A 20011-nucleotide genomic window follows, 5' to 3' on the forward strand; every position below is an offset into this window, starting at 1 on the left:
TAGTTTTGTGCATTTGTGGAGAGTGTGATACTTTTATCTCCACTGGATTTAACCAAAGTTTGAGTAAAGTTGTTTTAGTATAATAGATTGCTGTCAAATTCATGCCCCTCATGTATTTAAACACATGTCTCAAGTGAACCACTGGTCCCATAGGTTTCTCTCAGGCTAACCAATCCCACAGCATCACTGCCTTCTCTCTCTTGTCATCACTGCTTGTCTCAAGGTTTGTTTTGTCTCCCAGCTGAGGGACTGGCCCCTACACCTTGCCCACTCGTACCTGCAGCCCACTGACAGATTCTTTTAAGGTGACCACATCCGGCCCCACTTCTGTCAGTTTAGTACTCACTTTAGTGATTTTAGCAAAAACACTTTTTGGGTTATTTTCTCCTCAGAACTCTCACAGGAAGATTTCTGGAAGACTATCAAGTCTGTCCCTTAGTACTGAAAACAAGTCACACAAGTAACACTCCCACCTTCACACATACACTTTATGAGCATTTTGGATGTTTTTGAACTTGATGTAAAAGTTGCTATAAAGAACCTGACCTGGCAACTCTGGTGGATAGAGTGTGGTGGGGTGTGTGCTGGGGTGGGTTGGGTGGTGGGCTGTGTCTCCTCTGCTCTGTGCTGTCTGTTATCACTGTTTTGACTGACTTTACACTGGAGTGAAACTGAACTGAAGCTGGACTGAAGCTGGACCGAAGCCTGGCAGGTGCCATGGAGCCTGTGCCACTGGAACAGTGGAAGCGTCACAGGTGCGATAGTTTAGGTGAGTCCTCGGAGCGGAACAACCAAGCGCTGCACATGTCTGAACATTGACAGATAACAATAGCATGTGAGCTAACTTCTCTGTTGACTTGTCCAGTACATTGCTCAGGTACATCACATGCAAAGACGTTAAAAGTTAGCCCTGTTATTAAATATTACCATAGGGCTTATTACTTATTACAAAATCAAAATGCCAAGTCATGCAAGTATATATAATGTTGTGCAAGAAAATCCAGTTATATGCACATAAGAGTGAGTAGTAACTAGAATTCTAACTTATTTTGAGTAGCTCTTAGTAACAGATATTTAGGCTTAGATTATTTGACTTGCTTTAATATATTGACTGCAGCAAAATGATCTTGCATAGAGTAGTACAAAAGTGCATTAAGACTGCAAGTAATTATATATATATTAAGATGGCATTACTTATTTTCTTAAATTAAAGTTAATCCTTTTTTTGAGTAGTTTTGACAAAATTCAGTTAGTCTAGATATTGTAACTGGTTTAAAGTTATATTATGGTCCAGCAGAATCCAATATACTATTCTTCAGTATTTAGAAATATATTGTATTGACACTAGCATGTACTCTAATAAAGAAATAAAAACGAGTCATAACAAAAATGGTATTCTAGGTTCAGGTCACTTGAGTTCGTGCAGATATTTATGCAGTGTAATAATGTAATTAAATACGCATGAATTCGTTTTGAGGACTGCCCATTGGAATAGTATGTACCCGGTGTTGTAGTGGCATCTCTAGTGTCTATCTCACTCATGTGCTAAGAATAATCGCCCAGAGTTTAAAAATAGTCTGAACTCATGACATTTTATTTGAGGGCTTTGGAGATTTGATGTGTCAAGTTCTATATTTGGACAAGCTAAAATACGCTAGGCTAATCGTGCGGCGTGGTACTCCTGACAAAACCCAGCCCAAAATCTCAAGATCTGTTTATTGGCCCCAAAAGACCATATTATTACCTTTTCTGGTGAAGGGAGAGCTGTCTGCTTGTCACCGTGAAGATGTTCATTCTTTGGGGTGTTCCACAGTATGGCATTAAGCTTATCTATCTCCATAGAGTCAGTCAAGCAGGTGATGCAGCCAGAGCAAATTACAGGTCAGATCTGTAGAGAGGCGAGTTCGCTCACAGTAAGAATGCAGGTTTGTCAAGGTAATGCAATAAAACATCTGTAATTTAATTCTGATTTCTGCAATATCGATGATATCGGATTATCAGCCCAATATTGAACATTTTTTGGATATTTGGCATGAATTTTTTTCTGCACTGCTCCAGTTAGTCTGTGTGTGACAATGTGTCATTCCCAGTTTGTCCGCAGATCTGCATCAGATCTGTCTTTTAGAGCAGACTAAATGAAAGAAAATATGAATTTATATCTCAGATAAAATAAGTTTGTTATTAGTTTTACAAAAAAGTTCATTTGTAAACTAAATTTTTACTTGACATTCACTGTTTTCACTGACTTTACGCTGGAGTGAAACCGGACTGAAGCTGGACTGAAGCCGGACTGAAGCCAGATTTAATAGCATATTAGATTGCAATAGTTTAGGTGAGTCCTCAGAACAACCAAGCGCTGCACATGTCTGAACATTGACAGTTAACAACAGCACATAAGCTGACACCAGAGAAGGTCTCTGGTGACTTATTCGGTACATTGCTCATGTACATCACATGTGAAGACCTTAAAAGTTAGCCCCGTTATCAAATATTCTTCTTCTTACTTATTACAAAATCAAAATGCCAAGTTATGCAAGTATAATGTTTTGCAAAAGAAATCCAGTTATATGCACATAAGAGTGAGTAGTAGCTAGAATGATATCTTATTTTGAGTAGCTCTTACTAATAGATATTTAGTTAGAAAGGCTTAGATTATTTGACTTGCTTTAATATATTAACTGAATCAAAATGAGTTAGGGTTAGGGTTAGCTATATTATGGGCTAGCAGAATCAAATATATTATTCTGTAGTATTTAGAAATATATTGTATTGAAACTAACATGTACTCTAATAAAGAAATAAAAATGAGTTATAACAAACATAGTATTCTAGATTCAGGTCTCTTGAGTTGATGCAGATATTTTTTTGCAGTGTAATAATGTAATTAAATACGCATGAATTCATTTTGAGGACTGCCCACTGGAATAGTATGTGCCCGGTGTTGTAGTGGCATCTCTAGTGTCTATCTCACTCATGTGCTAAGAATAATCGCCCAGGGGTCGCAGGAGCAGCAGTTTCAGCAGGGACTCCCAGATTTCCTTCAACCGAGACACTTCCGGGGAGATCCCAGAGGAGCCAAGAGACATAGTCCCTCGATCATTTCCTGGGTCTTCCCCAGGGCCTCCTTCCAGTGGGACATGCTTGAAACACCTCCCCAGGGAGGTGTCTAGGAGGCATCCAGAACAGATGCTTGAGCTACCTCAGCTGGCTCCTCTCGACATGAAGGACCAGCAGCTCTCCTCTGAGCTTCTCACTCTATCTCTAAGGGAGCTGCAGAGGAAACTCATTTCATCCTCTTGTATCTGCGATTTGTTCTTTCGGTCATTACCCAAAACTAATGACCATAGATGAGGGTAGGAATGTAGAGTGTTCAGTAAATCGAAAGCTTTACCTTTCAGATTCGCCTGTCAATCTCCTCCATCATCCTCCCCTCACGTGTCAACAAGAGATAGTGAGATACTGAGATACTTGAACTCCTCCACTTGAGGCAGGACCTCTCCACCCACCTGGGGAGGACACCTTATTCCGATTGAGAACCATGGCTTTGGATTTGGAGGAGCTGATTTTCATCCCAGCCACTTCACACTCTGCTGCAAACCGGCCCAGTGCATGCTGCAGGTCCTGGTTCGATGGAGACATTAGGACAACATCATCTGCAAACAGCAGAGATGAGATCCTGTGATCCCCAAACTGGACCCTCTATGGCCCCTGACTACGCATAGAAATCCAGTCCACAAATACAATCAACAGAACCGGTGACAAAGGGCAGCCCTGGTGGAGTCCAACATGCACCAGGAACAGGTCTGACTTACTGCCAGCAATGCGATCACAGATCCTGCTCCGGTCATACAGGGACTAGACAGCCCTTAGCAAAGGGCCCCAGACCCCATACTTCCGGAGCACCCCCCAAAGGACACCACAAGGGACAAAAAGGAGATTGCCTTCTTCAGATCCAGAAAGCACAGGTGGACTATTTGGGCAAACTCGCATGAACCCTCAAGCCGGCAAAGGAGAGTGCAATGTCAAGAGACGGGATGAAAAACACACTGCTCCTCCTCAATCCGAGGGTTGATTCTCGGTCAGAATTCCACCCCGGTCCGTTAGTCCAGAGGTACTGTCCCCGACCGCCACGCGATGTTGCAGATACGTGTCAGCCAAGACAGCCCCCCAGCATCCAGAGACTTAAGATATTCGGGATGGATCTCATCCACCCCCAGAGCCTTGTCACCAAGGTGCTTGCCACCCACCTCAGTGAGTTCAACCAGCGTGATGGACAACTCTGCCTCCAAGTCCCCAGCCTCTGCTTTCTTCTCAGAAGACATGACAGTGGGATTGAGGAGATCCTCAAAGTATTCCTTCCACCATCCAAAAACATCCCCAGTCGAGGTCAGCAGCTCTCCACCTGCATTGTAAACAATGTTGGCGAAGCACTGCTTCCCCCTCCTGAGACGTCGAACGGTTTGCCAGAATTTCTTTGAGGCCGAGCAATAGTCCTTCTTCATGACCTCCCCAAACTCCTTCCAACTTTTGTCAGTACCTGTCAATTGCCTGACGGCATCCCTTACTTCCAGCATCCACCACTGGGTTCAGGGATTGCCGCCAGGCACCACAGACCTTACGACTACAGCTATGACTGACCACATTGACAACAGAACTCGAGAACATAGCCCACTTGGACTCCATGTCCCCAGCCTCCCCCAGAATCTGGTAGAAGCTCTCCTGGAGATGTGAGTTGAACGTCTGACAGAGGGCTCTGCCAGATGTTCCCAGCAAACCTTCACTATACGTTTTGGTCTGCCAAGTCTTTCTGGTTGACAGCTCTGCCCCTCTCTTCACCCGATTGTCCAAGACATGCGGCTGAAGATCAGATGACACGACGAGAATAAAACATTTGTAATTTAATTCTGTTATCTGCAATATTGGTGATATTGGTCCATTACTGAAAATTTTGTCAATATTTGGCACCAATATTTTTTCTGTACTATACTAGTCAGTCTGTGTGTGCCTTTGTGTCAGTCCAAGTTTGTCCTCAGTGCATCAGATCTGTCCTTTAGAGCAGACTAAATGAGAGAAAATATGAATTTATATCTCAGGTAAAATAAAATGTTGTTATTATTTTTACAAAACTGAAAACTTATTTTGTAAACTACACTTTTACTTAACATGAATTTGGTCTGTATTATAGATTTTAAAAGCTCATAATATTGGTATAGGCAAAGGTTATCGGCCACAACAGAATTTATTTTATATAAATATTGATATCGGCTCAAAAAATATACTGAACCATTCCTAACTTAAATCACTGTAACTGACATACGTTTAATGACATACTGTGGAGCATGTGGATCAAGTAACAACACATTTATGGAGACAGAAAAACGCTTTTTGTGTATTTTATGTTGACGTCATGTTCGGCATATTCCAAATAAATCAAAACCAACTTTTTATTTTTTACAGTTGCACCTGGGCTGATGTATTTTGTTCAACAGCATCAACTGACAGTGTAATGTGAAATATAAATGATCAGGTTTAACTCTGTGGATTGTATTTTTTGGATATTTCAATTCTTATAAAAATATAATGGATAGAGAATATTGTCTTCTGCTCCATCTGAGAGGGGGACACAGCACTTTATATTGTCATTACTGTAAATTAGTCATGAAGAGTCAATATTTCAGGACACTTTATGAGCTTTTATTGTCCTATGCACCCATTCATGAATCTTAAAGTGACATTAGACCAGTACTACTACTACTTCTACTACTACTGCTACTACTACTACTGCTATTACCACTTCTACTGATACTACTACTACTACTACTACTACTACTACTACTACTGCAACTGAGACAATAATGCTGTGATCATCTCTATATTTCAAACGTTTCACCAAATACCTGCCAATAAGTTATAATACTGCCCCCATGTGGTAAGAGGTGGAATCACCTTTTTGACTATAATGTACTGCTATAGCTTGATTTTTCTGATATTTAAATATGCACTGCATATATGCACTTTCACTTGTACTCAGAACTCATTTCAAAACAAAAAGACAATATTATAACATTTAAAACTAGTGATTTAACCTGTATTATAGTCAGGAAATGTGCAGTCAAAATGGATAATGGAGTTAATAGGATATGCAAATAGTACTGTCAAAAGTGTCCAAAATCAGACATTAATCGAAACTAAAACAAGTATTGAAACTAGATACTCATTTGAGCAGGTATCGATACTAAAAAAGTCACATTCGCAGGACAGAAATGAATAGCTTTAGAATGATCTTGAGCTGTATCAGGACAAGTAGAAGAGCACATAGACTAATGTACACCCATGGACCATAGGAACCTACCTGGACCACCGATGGATTATACCGATATAAGGCCACATGGAAAGAGACAAGAAAGTACTATAATTTAAAGTTCAAAATAAATATAGTTTTTTTATTGTCATTGTGGTATCAGAACGGGTATCATCTATTCTATATCGTCTGTTTCCTAACATTGAAATTGGGTCACAAAAATGGAAAAAACTGTATTAAATGTGAAGGAGCGCTGCAAAAAACACAAATCATTTAATATTGTCACATAAAGCTTTTGTCACTTGTAGACAGAGGTTGGGACTTGCAAGTCGTGACTTGGACTCGAGTCAGACTTGAGTCACTATTTTTAGGACTTGAGACTTGACTTGAGAAAATGGACTAAAACTTGGGACTCGACTTGGACTTGAAGGTCAGTGACTCAGGACTTGACTTGGACTTGAGGCCTGTGACTTGAGAAGACTTGATGCTTCTCCTAAAATATATGTTTTTAGAAAATATTTTTCTCTTTACAGTCAATAAATGCAGTTTACAGAAACAAACTGGAACATGTCCCTCCCACTTCTGTTTGTTACTTCGGATGGAACTGAAGTACTGCCATGCGGTATCCTTAAAAGTACTACAGTAATATACAGTACAATACAGTAATATACAGCACAAAGTCAAACAGAGTGAAATACATAGAACATGATCCTTCATAACTATAAAAAATAACTGTTATTAAGCTCTTTTAAATCTTAATTCTTTCTATTCTGACTGTAATAGTTCACACTAAGAGCTTGTAAAGACATTTAAAAACGAAAAAGTAACATTTCTACAGCTCATCAAATATGTCATCACTTAAGTATAATTAAGTTTAATTTAGTTTAAAATATCAATAGCTAAAATCTAAGTAATACTATTTGGTACTTTGGTTTAAAGACTTGAAATGACTTGAAGCTCAAAGCAGACGACTTGGACTTGACTTGGACTTATGGGCCAGTGACTCGGGACTCGACTTGAACTTGTCCGTCCCTGACTTGGGACTTGACTTGGACTTGAGATCAGAGATTTGAGACTTACTTGAGACTCACAAAACAACGACTTGTTCCCACCTCTGCTTGTACAGGGGGAAGAGGAATCAAAACATTTACTCAAGTAAGAGTACTGTAACGTCAATAAAAAATAATACTCATACTAGTAGGAATAAAAGTATGCTTCTAGAAAAATATTCTGAAAAGTAGATTTTATTTTAAAAGTTACTCAAGTAAATGTGACTGAGCAAATGTAATTGAGTACTACCCACCTCTGCCAATGAATGTAACTGCGTGAACGTTGCGTGGTCATTTGGCAGCTTATTTCGGTCGTTTACATCACGCAGACGTGTTTTAGCCAAATGGAGATCCAGATTGGCCGCGTGTTCTGTGGTTCCCCCCGCTGCCCCCCGTCCGTCACCCTGCGCCCCCTGCAGGCTGCCTCTGCTCTGAGCTGACTGTTCCCTGCACCCAGCGCGGACACATCAGCAGAGAGAGGAGTGGGGCAGGGAGTTTGTGCTGTGTTGTCCCGCGCATTGGACCGTAGCTATGGCCGTGGTTATGAACTCCAGCTCGGACCAGAAGAGGCTCACGCAGACGCCGCTGCTCAAGATCTGGGTCCCGTGGATGAGCTGCAGCCATAACCGAAGACGTGGGTGTGAGTTTCTGCAGCGAGCGCTTTTTGCAGTGTACAATATGCTTACTACGTGGTGTCCCTTTCTCAGATGGGAGCAGTAACTAGTAATACATCGTCTAATGGTAACCTATTTTGCAGACCAGTTGTATCAACCAAAAATGTTGAACCTGATAACGCGTATTCTTTGGTACGGTTTGATAAGCATAGCAAGATATATGCTTATATGCCTCGATTGCCACTAAATTTAAAGGTGCACTGTGCAACTTTCTGATAAGGATCCGCCACGTGCTTGTCTCCATGGAGATGATACTGCGTTTCCGGGAATGTTCCACAGCAGCGTAATATGAAACGTGTCCTTTTGCATTTGCATTTGTTGTAATTGCGCAAAAATACATTGGAAAACATGCACGCTCCATAGATCTGGCCTGTAACCTGGCCTTGTGTCATTCATGCTGTCTCCATAGATATCGATATGTTTAATCAATGCCATACTGTGAAACATTACAGGAAAAGCAGCACTATAGAAACAAACAGGTAATAGTTACAAAGTGTGCTTAATATGAGCTTTCAAATGAACCTCACTACAAAATATGAATACTTTTACCTGCACCTGTGTATTGTGCTATATATTACTAACTGGATTACAATTAAAACTGAACCTGTGATAGCTGCCATAGACCCCCAAATTGGATAATGAACTTGAACCAAAACAAAAAATGCAAACTTAAACCATGACATGTTTGCTTTTTTTCTGCGAACACAGACCGGTAGTTCATAGTCATAAAATATTAAGAACTAAATTAATGTATGTAGGATCCAGTGGTGCGTGTAGTGTAATAATAGCAGTATGTAATTAAACCTGATGTACATGACTAGCTGGTTATTGGCGGTGTTATGTAACCAGCAGTGGTACGGCAGTGGAATAAAGCCTAAAGGGAAAGGGGAGAATAAGGGAGATGGTGAAGAGGAGGGGGGAGAGTGGCGGAGGGGCGGTGGGGGTAGAGGAGGGAAAGGAGGAAGAGGAAAGAAGGAGAGGTGAGTTGGAGGAGGGAGAGAGGAGGAGAGGGAGAGGTGGTGGGGGTAAAGGAGTAGGATGAGAGGAGGAAGGGAAAGATGGAAGAGGAGAAGAGGAAGGGAGAGGAGCGGGAGAGAGGAGGCATAGTGAAGAGGGAAAAGGGAGAAGAGGAAGAAGAGAGGAGTAGGGGAAAGTTAGTGCAAAAGTCTGGAAGAGGGAGAGAGGGTGGGGGTAAAGAAGGGGAGAGCGGGGAGAGATGGAGGAGGAGAATAGGAAGGGAGAGGAGCGGGAGAGAGGAGACGTAATGAAGGGGGGGAAAGGAGAAGGGGAAGAAGAGAGAGAGAGAGAGAGGAGTAGGAGAAAGTTAGTGCCAAAGTGTGGAGGAGGGAGAGAGGTGGTGGGGGTAAAGGAGAGGAGAGGAGGGTGCGATAGAGGAGGAGAAGAGGAAGGGAGAGGAGAGGGAAAGGGGAGGCGGGGAGAAGAGGGAAAAAGGAGAAGAGGAAGGAGAGAGGAGTAGGGGAATATTAGTGCCAAAGTGTGGAGGAGGAGAGAGAGAGGAGTAGGAGAAAGTTAGTGCCAAACTGTGGAGGAGGGAGAGAGGTGGTGGGGGTAAAGGAGGGGAGAGGAGGGAGAGATGGAGGAGAAGAGGAAGGGAGAGGAGATGGAAAGGAGAGGTGGGGAGAAGAGGGAAAAAATAGAAAAGGAGGGAGAGGAGAAGAGGAGAGAGAGAGAAAGGAGTATGGGAAAGTTAGTGCCAAAGTGTGGAGGAGGGAGAGAGGTGGTGGGGGTAAAGGAGGGGAGTGGAGGGAGAGATGGAGGAGGAGGAGAATAGGAAGGGAGAGGAGCAGGAGAGAGGAGAAGAGGAGAGGGAGAGAGAGAGGAGTAGGGGAAAGTCAGTACCAAAGTGTGGAGGAGGGAGAGAGGGGTGGTGGGGGTAAAGGAGGGAAGAGGAGGGAGAGATAGAGGAGGAGAATAGGAAGGGAGAGGAGCGGGAGAGAGGAGGCGTAGTGAAGAGAGAGAGAGAGAGAGGGAGAGAGTGAGAGAGAGAGGAGTAGGGGGAAGTTAGTGTCAAAGTGTGGAGTCAGAAGGGAGAAAGGTGGTGGGGGTAAAGGAGGGGAGAGGAGGGAGAGATGGAGGAGGAGAAGAGGAAGGGAGAGAGAGGAGGTGGAAAAGAGGAGGGGGGCAGAGGAGGAAGAGAGAGAAGGAGGGAAAGGTAGAGGAGAGAAGAAGGGGGAGACATAGGGGAGGTTGAGGGGGGAAAATGGGAGGCGATCCAGGACACACTGATCTAAACAGGCCTCCGTGAATGAAACTTCACAGCCAAGGCCCATTCATAAAACTGCCCTGCTCTCAGTCCGCTGGGACATTTGGACATTTGGACATTATATTTGAACAAAATTAAATAAACTTGCATCACCAGCAAAAAGAAACTGCATTTGCAAATATCAACAGAAAAACAAAACCAAACTCTACTCTTATTTGATTTATAATGTCCCAAAGTGTGCATAAAAGAAGTGTGCTTTAAAGGTGTATCACATAACATTTCTGGAAGAGGCCCCATCTGCTTGTCTCCATGGAGATGTTATTGTTTTGCATGGAATATCAGATTATGAGGTTGGATTTATTTATGGAGACAACCCTGTGACACCACCAGGCCAAGCTACAGGCCAGATTTGGGGAGAGGCAAGCTCACAGTGTGAATGCATGTTTTTTCAAGGTAATTTGGAGCAATAAAAACACCTTTGAATAAATGCAAGATATTTAATGCCATTTTGTGGAACATTCCTGCTGGCAAAGTCATGGAAACAAGTAGCGGCTCCCCCACCAAAAACTGTGCATACAGGACCAACAAGAAATCTGATCTGTAGCAGTTAAAAATATGGATTACCACCAATAAAATAATGTTATGAAATTGTGATAGAAATTTAGATTGTGGAAAGATTTCTCTCATTCTCTCTTTGTGCAAATGAATGTGATTTCTACCTGAGACCAGACCCCCACATGAAAATATTGATTATGATTGATTACATTAAAATAGTGATTAGTTTATCTTTTAGAAACACATTTGGTCTTGTAACGAAAACTTATTTGGCTTGTTAGAAAGACCCTTCGATGTAAATACTTCTGTTCCCTTTTGCTTGCTAATCTTGTCAGGAAGTGACAAATGTAAGTGAATATGGATGCAAATCAGATCAAGCACATCTGGCCACATCTCAGTAGGAGTCGTCACCTTCTCACTTTGAAATGTATGTCTTCTGGTCATCTCAGGATATATAAATTTGATGCTTTGTAACATTGTGGGGATATGGTTGGGAGATGTAGTAGGGGCATACTGCTGGTGGAGAAAGGCTGTTGGGCTTTGGCCAGAACAGGCCTAGGCCCTATCCATATCTGCTGTAACAAGAATAAACCTTGGTCTATATTTCAAAAACTCATCGGGCTTCGCAAATAGATTCATTATTTATCTTCAAGAGATATATATTTTTTTTCATGACAAAATCAAAGCAGATGACCCAAATCTGGCGTTAAACTCAACTTGGACCCAGTTAAATCAGGTTAAAACCCCGGCAGCTGATCAGAGGAACAAACAGTTCGGTTGAGAGACACCTGAGCTGTACCTGAGGCTTGTATTTCGGACTTAATGTAGATTAGGTCACATCACACGTGTCTCTGCACCTGTCTCTGCACCTGTCTCTGCACCTGTCACTGCACCTGTTACTGCACCTTGGGGAAACTAGTACTCAAGTAAGAGTAACTTTTTGGACATAACATCTGCATTATAATGTGAAGTATGAGGTTTGAAAACTACCCGGAGAAGTACTCAATTTTCAATGTTACTCCAGTAAATGTAACTATTTACCTTTGGTATTCTGTATCAATTATATTAAACAAATATAACAAATTTTCAGATATTAAATTAGACAAATGCATGTTTTTTGTAATTCACAGGGACTTTAAATGGCACCTTTAGCAAGTGACAATGGTCTATAAAAGTCTCTGTTAAAGGCCCTTAATCAGGAAGTGCACCTTAGCATGCTTGTTGTTATTATTTTTATTGTCAAGGTAAAACTCTCTGAAAGTTGTGAAAAAAGTGAATGATCAGAATGCATAAAGTAAGTGAGGAATAATTTGGACCACTGCCAAAAGTTTAAAATGAATTTGTTTTTGTTTTTTTTTACATTTGTAAGGCTGTAAAAATCAGATACAACACCTTAAATATGACACTTTAATAGCCTTTTTATTTTAGGTAGTTTTTTTTTTCTTTTTCTTTTTTCTCCAATCCACTCCTCTCAAAATCTTCTTCTTTTCAGCATCTGTGCCGCAGTTCTGTAACTCCCCGACCATGATTGTGATGGTGGGGCTGCCCGCGCGAGGAAAGACCTACATCTCCAAAAAACTCACGCGGTATCTCAACTGGATTGGGGTTCCTACAAAAGGTCCATTTTCTGTTTGTGAAATGTATTATAACCAAAGCAGAAAAACATTATTAATCATGATATTTGTTCTGTTGCAGTGTTTAACGTGGGGCAATACCGGAGGCAGGCAGTAAAGACTTACAAGAACTTTGAATTCTTTAAACCGGACAATGAAGAGGCCATGAACATTCGCAAGTAAGATTACATCATGATGATTCTTACAATCAGAGGTCTAGATGTAGGGATGTCACAATGCTCTTTTCTTAAAGGTGCTATGTAGGATATTGCAAATTTAAAGAGGTGTTATGCAAAATCTATTTTTTTTGGACCATGTTATAACTTGTTCCCTACTTTATTTCATTCATGCATGTTTGAGCAATTTAGTGATCTTTCATGGGCCCTATTCAAACCTGTCCAACACCTAGCCCACAAGCCTGCGTCACGTCATTTTTATAGTATTTTACATAAGTATAAAGCTGGATACAAAACAATTCACTATAACTTTACAAACTGGATACTGCGATGTGCAGTAGTTTCATTTGCAGGATGATCTCTGATTTTGTTGTGGCACCGCTCTGAATGGGGAGTGACTTTGCACGGAGGGGAGACTTAGCGTCAAAAAGACTCTGAAACATATTAACATGTTAAAAAGTTGTTTTCAGCAAATGTTCATTTTCAAAAGAAAAGCTAACATAGTGATCTAAATATGTAATGATTTAGCATAGATGTGTAATAGCCCCTCTTTAATGTGATTTTCTGTAACTCTTCTGCTGGTCGGTTGCATGTTCCTCTGAGGGTTACATAAGTAACAGTGACTGTGCTGTGTCCTCAGAGCCTGTGCAGCTGCTGCCCTCTCAGACGTCGCAACTTATTTCACCAGAGAGTACGGACAAGTCGCTGTGAGTAACAATCAACTACATCTCACATTATATTTATGTTTTTAATTTGTCAGGCTCAGTGCACTCATACACAGTTCCACAGCAGAGCTTGTAGCTGATGGGATTAGAACACAAATTTTCTTCTTAAAAGAAGCTACTCAGGGTTGGGCCTGGTTAGTACTTGGATGGGAGACTGCTACAGTGAGGCAGCAGTGGCAAAAAACTGGCAGAAACTACTTTTGTGTCCTTAGGCCAAACACTTCACCCACATTGCCTAGTATGAATGTGGTGTGTGTGAGTGTTGGTGGTGGTCGAAGGGGCCGATGGCACAGATTGGCAGCCTTGCTTCTGTCAGTCTGCCCCAGGCCAGCTATAATAGTACCACCTCCAGGTATGAAGGGAATGAATAATGCACCAAATTGTAAAGTGACTTTGAGCGTCTGGAAAAGCAATATGTAGACCTAATGCATTATTTTTGTTGGATCAACTTTGGCATTTGAATTTCCATTCTTTTTCATTTGATATTTTTGTATGATTCTAAACTGCGCTTTTGTGTTTCCAGGTGTTTGATGCCACAAACACCACGAGAGAAAGACGAGCCATCATTTTAAACTTCGCTAAAGAGAGAGGATATAAGGCACGTCTCAAGTATCTAATCAACTATGTTTAATCTTTACCTTTGAATAACAAAACATGTCATTTAAACAGGTACTTTTTGTAGAATCAATTTGTGAAGACCCTGAAATTATAGCAGAGAATATTAAGGTACATGGCATTAACATTTGAAATATTTTTTTTTAAATTTGTAGTATAATAAAATATTGTTTTATTGGTTTCCTTTGCAGCAAGTGAAGTTTGGGAGCCCGGACTATGCCGATCGTGATTTTGAAGAGGCCATGGAGGACTTTGTTCAGAGGATAGACTGTTACAGAGCCAGCTATATGCCCATAGACGACGAGAAGGACAGGTGATATAAGGATATGAAAAATGAAAAGTAAATGCAATTGTAAATAGATAAGGTCAAAGCTTTATTCAGAGGTGGATAACATGGCAAAAAAATTATACAATAATTTTCTTGGACCCATGATTTTGATTTGATCATGTCATGTACACTTTGTATTTGGTAAATTAAGCATTAAGTATTGAGTAGTACGGTAATCTGTTGCTTCTTCTGAAAGTTCAAACTTCAATGTGATTGGTTAAATTCAGCTGTCACTCACTCAGAGCATGACAGAGGCTGACCAACAGGAGGAGTGGGTGGGAAAAATGTCTGTGCGTTTAAGCAGACAACTGCATCACAGTTCTTTTCAATCTGTTGTAAACTGTAAAAAATGGTAAGCTCTTGTGTAACTCTGTTTAAAAGCTCTAACCTCTAGCCCTAAACCCCTGTTTTGTGTATGTTTCAGAAACCTTTCATACATAAAGATCTTTGACGTTGGGAGCCGGTACCTGGTGAACCGTGTCCAGGACCATCTCCAGAGCAGAATCGTGTACTACCTGATGAACATCCACGTCACCCCACGTTCCATCTACCTGAGCAGGCATGGAGAGAGTGAACTCAACCTGCTTGGGAGGATCGGTGGAGACTCAGGACTGTCCCCTAGAGGGCAGAAGGTAACTCAAAAGAGGGGTCAAGATTTAGTGTGTAAGATGCAGTTTAAATTTCATAAGTATGACCTATCTGTGTCCCCAGATATGAGGTAAACATGTTCAAATCAAATTTAACTTACTGGTGACAGTTGTGATGCTGATTTATTCTGAATTACAAAAATTATGGACATGATCAATTGTTCATGTTATAATTTAGTGTTTTTGATCCCAAGACTGTTATTCAATCAGAAGGAAGAATAAGCCACACATGACTCTCATTTGGATTGCCAGTTCCAGTGCTGAAATCCAGTTGGTTTAAATGCCCCTCTCTGATCTGAATAGTCACTACCTAACACCCAGCACCTGGAGCCATGATGACTCAGAACTAGTGCAGTCTCTGCAGCTCAGTGAGTGAATTCTGGAAGTTCTGAGCTTTCAGTGAGACATGGCCTGTCCACATACTGAGAATGAGAAACAGAAGACACATTTCCTTTGAAGACAATGAAATCTACCTAATCTTAGCGAGTTTTAAATAGCAGTTGTTGCCCATTCTGCCCCAATAAAAGAATACAAACCCATGATAAAATTGATGTATTTTCCAAGAATATTCTCTATTGTTATCTCCGTACCAGCAGCCAGTCACTTCTACATTTTGTTTGAATCTACAAGGGTAGAGCATAGAGCATGAGATGTCCTGCGATGGCACAGCTGCTCATTTGTATTACGTGTCTCTTAAATGTAGAAGACATCTCCTCTTGAAAATTCTGTATCATTCAGAACAAAATATATGATTTCTTTTTCCTGAGATAAGTAATAGTTTGGCTTCGGTTGTTGAGTCTGCTGAAATCCACACTGTTACTAAGCCGTCTGTGTTGTTCTTTCCCTTTTTTGTGTGTAAGCTCCTACATTCCCACAGTTTTTATGTGTAAGCTCCCACATTTGTTAAGAAACGGAACATGCATCGCTCTGGTTGGTTTATCCTCCTGTCAGTCAAACCCTCAGGAATCTGTAAAGTTGTGTGTCTGGTTCTGGATTGGCAGGTAACTGTTCCTTTATGAGTCACTGATGACTTCTCTTTGTGCGCAGTATGCAAATGCACTGGCAACCTTCATCAAGAACCAGAATATTAAGGACCTGAAGGTCTGGACCAGTCATATGAGGAGGACCATCCAGACGGCTGAGACTCTGGGAGTTCCCTACGAGCAGTGGAAGGCTCTTAATGAAATTGACGCGGTCAGTAACATTGTGTGGTTATTGTAGACATAGGCTTATCTTATTTTAGTATATTACTGGCTCTTATCACTGGAGTCCTGTGTTGTGTTGTGTAGGGAGTCTGTGAGGAGATGACCTATGAGGAGATCCAGGAACACCACCCAGAGGAGTTCGCTCTGAGAGACCAGGACAAATATCGATACCGCTATCCTAAAGGAGAGGTGAGAGAGAGAGTTTATATGAAAGGAGGAGGGAGAGAGAAGGGTAGAGGAGGAGAGAGAGGGGAAAGACAGGGGTAGGGTCTACACATGAGGAGAGTTGAGAGGAGGAGACAGAGAGACAGCGAGAAAGAGAAGGAGAGACAATTCAAAAGAACAGGTAAGAAATGGGGGTATTGAAGTGGGGAGAGAGGGGGGAGACAGAGGGAGGGTCTATCCCAAAGGAGAGGTGAGAATGGGAGGTATAGAGGGGGAGAGAGGGTCTATCCCAAAGGAGAGGTGAGAAAGAGAGGGGGACTGATATGTGTAGCACTCTGAATCAAGTTCTACACATGTGTCAATCTGGAAGGGCTCTCTGAGTGAAAAGCACAGACTTATTTTGACAAAGTCTGTATTTCTGCTTACACTAAAGGACGTCTGTGTCGCCATGTTTGTTTTGGTTCATTTGGTTGCCTTACTTTTGGATTCTCACTCTGTGTACTTGTATGTATGATTGTGATAGTAGTATTGTGTATATTATATTATAGTCCTATGAAGACTTGGTCCACCGTCTGGAGCCTGTGATCATGGAGCTGGAGCGTCAGGAGAACGTTCTGGTTATCTGTCACCAGGCTGTGATGAGGTGTCTGCTCGCCTACCTCCTCGACAAAGCTGGAGGTAAGGCAGGATTTCAAACTGTAAAATGACAAAAGGAGATACAGCATTTGAGTGTTGGAGGTAGTGGGAGTAGCCGATGGCACAGATATGCAGTCTTACTTTCTTCTGTCTGCCCCGCGACACAATATGAAGTGAATGAGTGTAGAGCTTTGATGGGTAAAATCAATTAATATTATTATCAACATAGCTCCATCTTTTGTCACTAATAAACTTCATAGTTGGAAGAGAAAAAACATCCATTCAAGTAAGAGTACTAGTGAAAAAAAAAAACTTCTGCTGGTAACATTATGTTGGTAAAAGAATGTATTTACCATTCTATAAATCTTGAATGATCACCAAAAGGCTGTGAAAAATATTTATCTATTAAATATAACACATAAACTAATAAAATGAAATAAAAATAAATAAGGAATAAAATCAAGTTAAAACCAACTAAAGGAAGGCCAGCTGAGTTTTAAGAAGTGATTCTAAAGATGATACTGAAGGTGCAAGCTTCTCCTCAGGCAGGTCGTTCCAAAGCAAAGGCACCCAGACTGAAAAGGATTCATCAGCCTTCGTGAAACCTTGGACTTTGAAACAGCCAACAGGGACCTGCCTGAGTATCTGCAGCTGTGGGAGGGCATCTTACAGTGTTCAAAGTTCTGAAATGTAATTTGGTGCATGACCTAAATGAGCTTTAAAAGTGATCAGTAAAATCTTAAAATCGATTCTAAAACACACAGGCCAGTGAGGGGACGTAAAACAGAGTCATGTGTTGATGTCTGTTAAACCCAGTGAGTCGAGCTGCTGCGTTCTGAACCAGATGGATGTGGGAGATGGATTTGGATTCAAGGCTGGAGAGGAGGGAGTTGCAATAGTCTAAATGGGAGAAGATAAGCTTTTTATATGACAAATTATATGAAATGCCCTAACTATGCTTTTTCTTTTTTTTTTTTTATATAAATTGCCTGTTAATTTGTATACATTAAAATGCATTAAAATGCATCGCTCTCTGGTGGTGAGGAAAGATGAAATAGAACTTCTCTGCTCAAAGTACAACTGATAGTAAAAGTGAACTGACTCAAGTTATCTCCCTTTTTTCAGATGAGTTGCCTTATCTGCGATGCCCTCTCCACACGGTGCTGAAACTGACCCCTATAGCCTACGGTGGGTATTACACTGAATAAAACATGAGCTTTGTGTCTTATATTCTGACCCTGCTTCTGTGTAGTTCTGATCCTTCTTTATTCTGACCTGTCCTTTTTTAATCTCAGGCTGTAAAGTGGAGTCCTTTTACCTGAACATTGAAGCAGTCAACACGCACAGAGACAGGCCAGGGGTGAGTCAGTATGCATGAAATATTAGACATGAAATTAGAAATAAATTAACAGTGACGTAATATAAATACAGAATATACAGTAAGTTATAATACTGACAAGTCAGCAGAGTTAAATCAGATAAAAGTCTTAATTAAAATGTGTACCTATTTCATAAATACAAAAGCAGGATACAAAACAATACACTACAACTTAACAAATCTGATGCCATGTGCAGTAGTTTCATTAACGGGATGCTTGCTTATGTGTTGTGATAGGGCTCTGAAGGGGGAGTGACTAAATGTGGAGAGCAAAGGGAGGGGAGACTCAGAATGTCAAAAACAAAAAAATGACACTTACAGAACATGTTAATATGTTGTTTTGGGTGAATAGAATTTTCAAAACAATAAAATGTAGCATGGTGATCTAAATATGTTATGTTTTAGCAGTTAATACCCCACAGAAGTAAAATACCCCCTCATTAATGTTTGATACTTTGTTTTTGCAGAATGTGGACGTGAACAGAAACCCAGAGGAAGCTCTTCAGACTGTCCCTGATCACATTTGAGTCTGGATCTTTAAACTAATGCCATACTTTGGAACATCCCAGGCATTTTCTCATTTCATCAATAACAACAACCACTACAAAACACAGCTAAAACTGTAACAAACCCATACTAGAGTTTACATGTCTACTGGCTCCCCCTGCTGTCTGCTCTGAGCCCTACATGCCTTTAGCCTGTAGTTCTGTACGTTTGTCTTTCTAATGTTTACAAAATGTGTAAATATATTCTTGGTAAGCTCTTAACCAAAACAGTACTCTTGTTGATAATAAAGCTGAAACTGTTGCACTGAAAACATTAATGTATATATAAGATAATGTTATTGTAAATGTAATATAGGTCATGTTTCAATGTAAATTGTTTATTAAAGGTGGTGTTTTTTAAGTCACTTATGTTGTTAAATGGTCAAGAAGTTTATTCAGACGTGTTTATTTAGAGTTGAATACCTATGGGATACATTGTGGTTGCCTGGAGCGGTTTACCATAATGGTAATTATTAATTAATTAATGAAGTAATTTTCAGACCTCCATATTTTTATTCCTACATGAGTGATATATTGTACAGTGTATTTACTTGAGTAAAAGTTTTAGTTACTCTTCCCACTGTCAGTAGGTCTACAAATGACAAAATCTTTGTGACAATATGAAAGGATTTGAACATTTGAGTTTCTTGCTCCATTTCTTCAGTTCTCTAATGTTTTGTTCTTTCAATTTCATTTCCAACTTGATTATTAATTATCAGATATTAAAGGTACAGTGACTTTCTGGGTGTGGCATGTCACCTTCTTGATTTCATGGAAAGTACAAACTTCGGAAGATTCTCTATTGACATACATTTTACACCACGCACTGTAGAATATGTATATTTCCATGGAAACAAGCAAGCAAAATAATAGTCAGGTTTGGGGAGATGCGAGCCTCCTCACAGTAAGGACGCATGTTTTTCAGTGCAATAAAGATAACTAAAATGCAACAAAAAACAGCATGTTTGTGTGTTCTTTTAGTATATTTATTTATTAAAAACTTACATACTGTTACTTTAAGTTCAAACAGTTACTCTTACAATGCTCTTAGTAGTTTCCCCCAATACTTTCTTGAACCACTACTTTGTACTTCTACTTGAGTAATATTATTTTGACGTAAAACTGAGTAGGCTACTGTACCTGTGGAAAATATTTTGTGCATGTTTCCAGTCTTT

At 40.6% G+C, this 20011-nt stretch overlaps 1 protein-coding gene across 3 annotated transcripts; it reads left to right on the plus strand.

Annotated features, from left to right (window-relative positions):
• The first annotated feature begins 667 nt into the window (after positions 1-667).
• pfkfb1 (6-phosphofructo-2-kinase/fructose-2,6-biphosphatase 1) lies at positions 668-19387 on the plus strand. Of its 3 annotated transcripts, none has more exons than XM_055166248.1 (14): positions 668-769; positions 12296-12421; positions 12499-12595; positions 13233-13299; positions 13841-13915; positions 13987-14043; positions 14124-14245; positions 14685-14892; positions 15955-16101; positions 16197-16301; positions 16826-16955; positions 18039-18101; positions 18209-18273; positions 18759-19387. In XM_055166248.1, exons 1-14 carry the CDS (start codon positions 718-720, stop codon positions 18816-18818), a joined length of 1374 nt encoding a protein of 457 aa, XP_055022223.1. In that variant the 5' UTR covers positions 668-717; the 3' UTR covers positions 18819-19387. The 3 variants fall into 3 exon arrangements, with proteins under 3 accessions (XP_055022223.1, XP_020773590.2, XP_055022222.1); XM_020917931.2 differs by lacking the exon at positions 668-769 and adding an exon at positions 7882-7990; XM_055166247.1 differs by lacking the exon at positions 668-769 and adding an exon at positions 7894-7984.
• The last annotated feature ends 624 nt before the right edge of the window (positions 19388-20011 follow it).

Source organism: Boleophthalmus pectinirostris, unplaced genomic scaffold (genome assembly GCF_026225935.1).
Source record: "Boleophthalmus pectinirostris isolate CB_2022bp ecotype Guang Dong unplaced genomic scaffold, ASM2622593v1 HiC_scaffold_8, whole genome shotgun sequence".
NCBI lineage: Eukaryota > Metazoa > Chordata > Actinopteri > Gobiiformes > Gobiidae > Boleophthalmus > Boleophthalmus pectinirostris.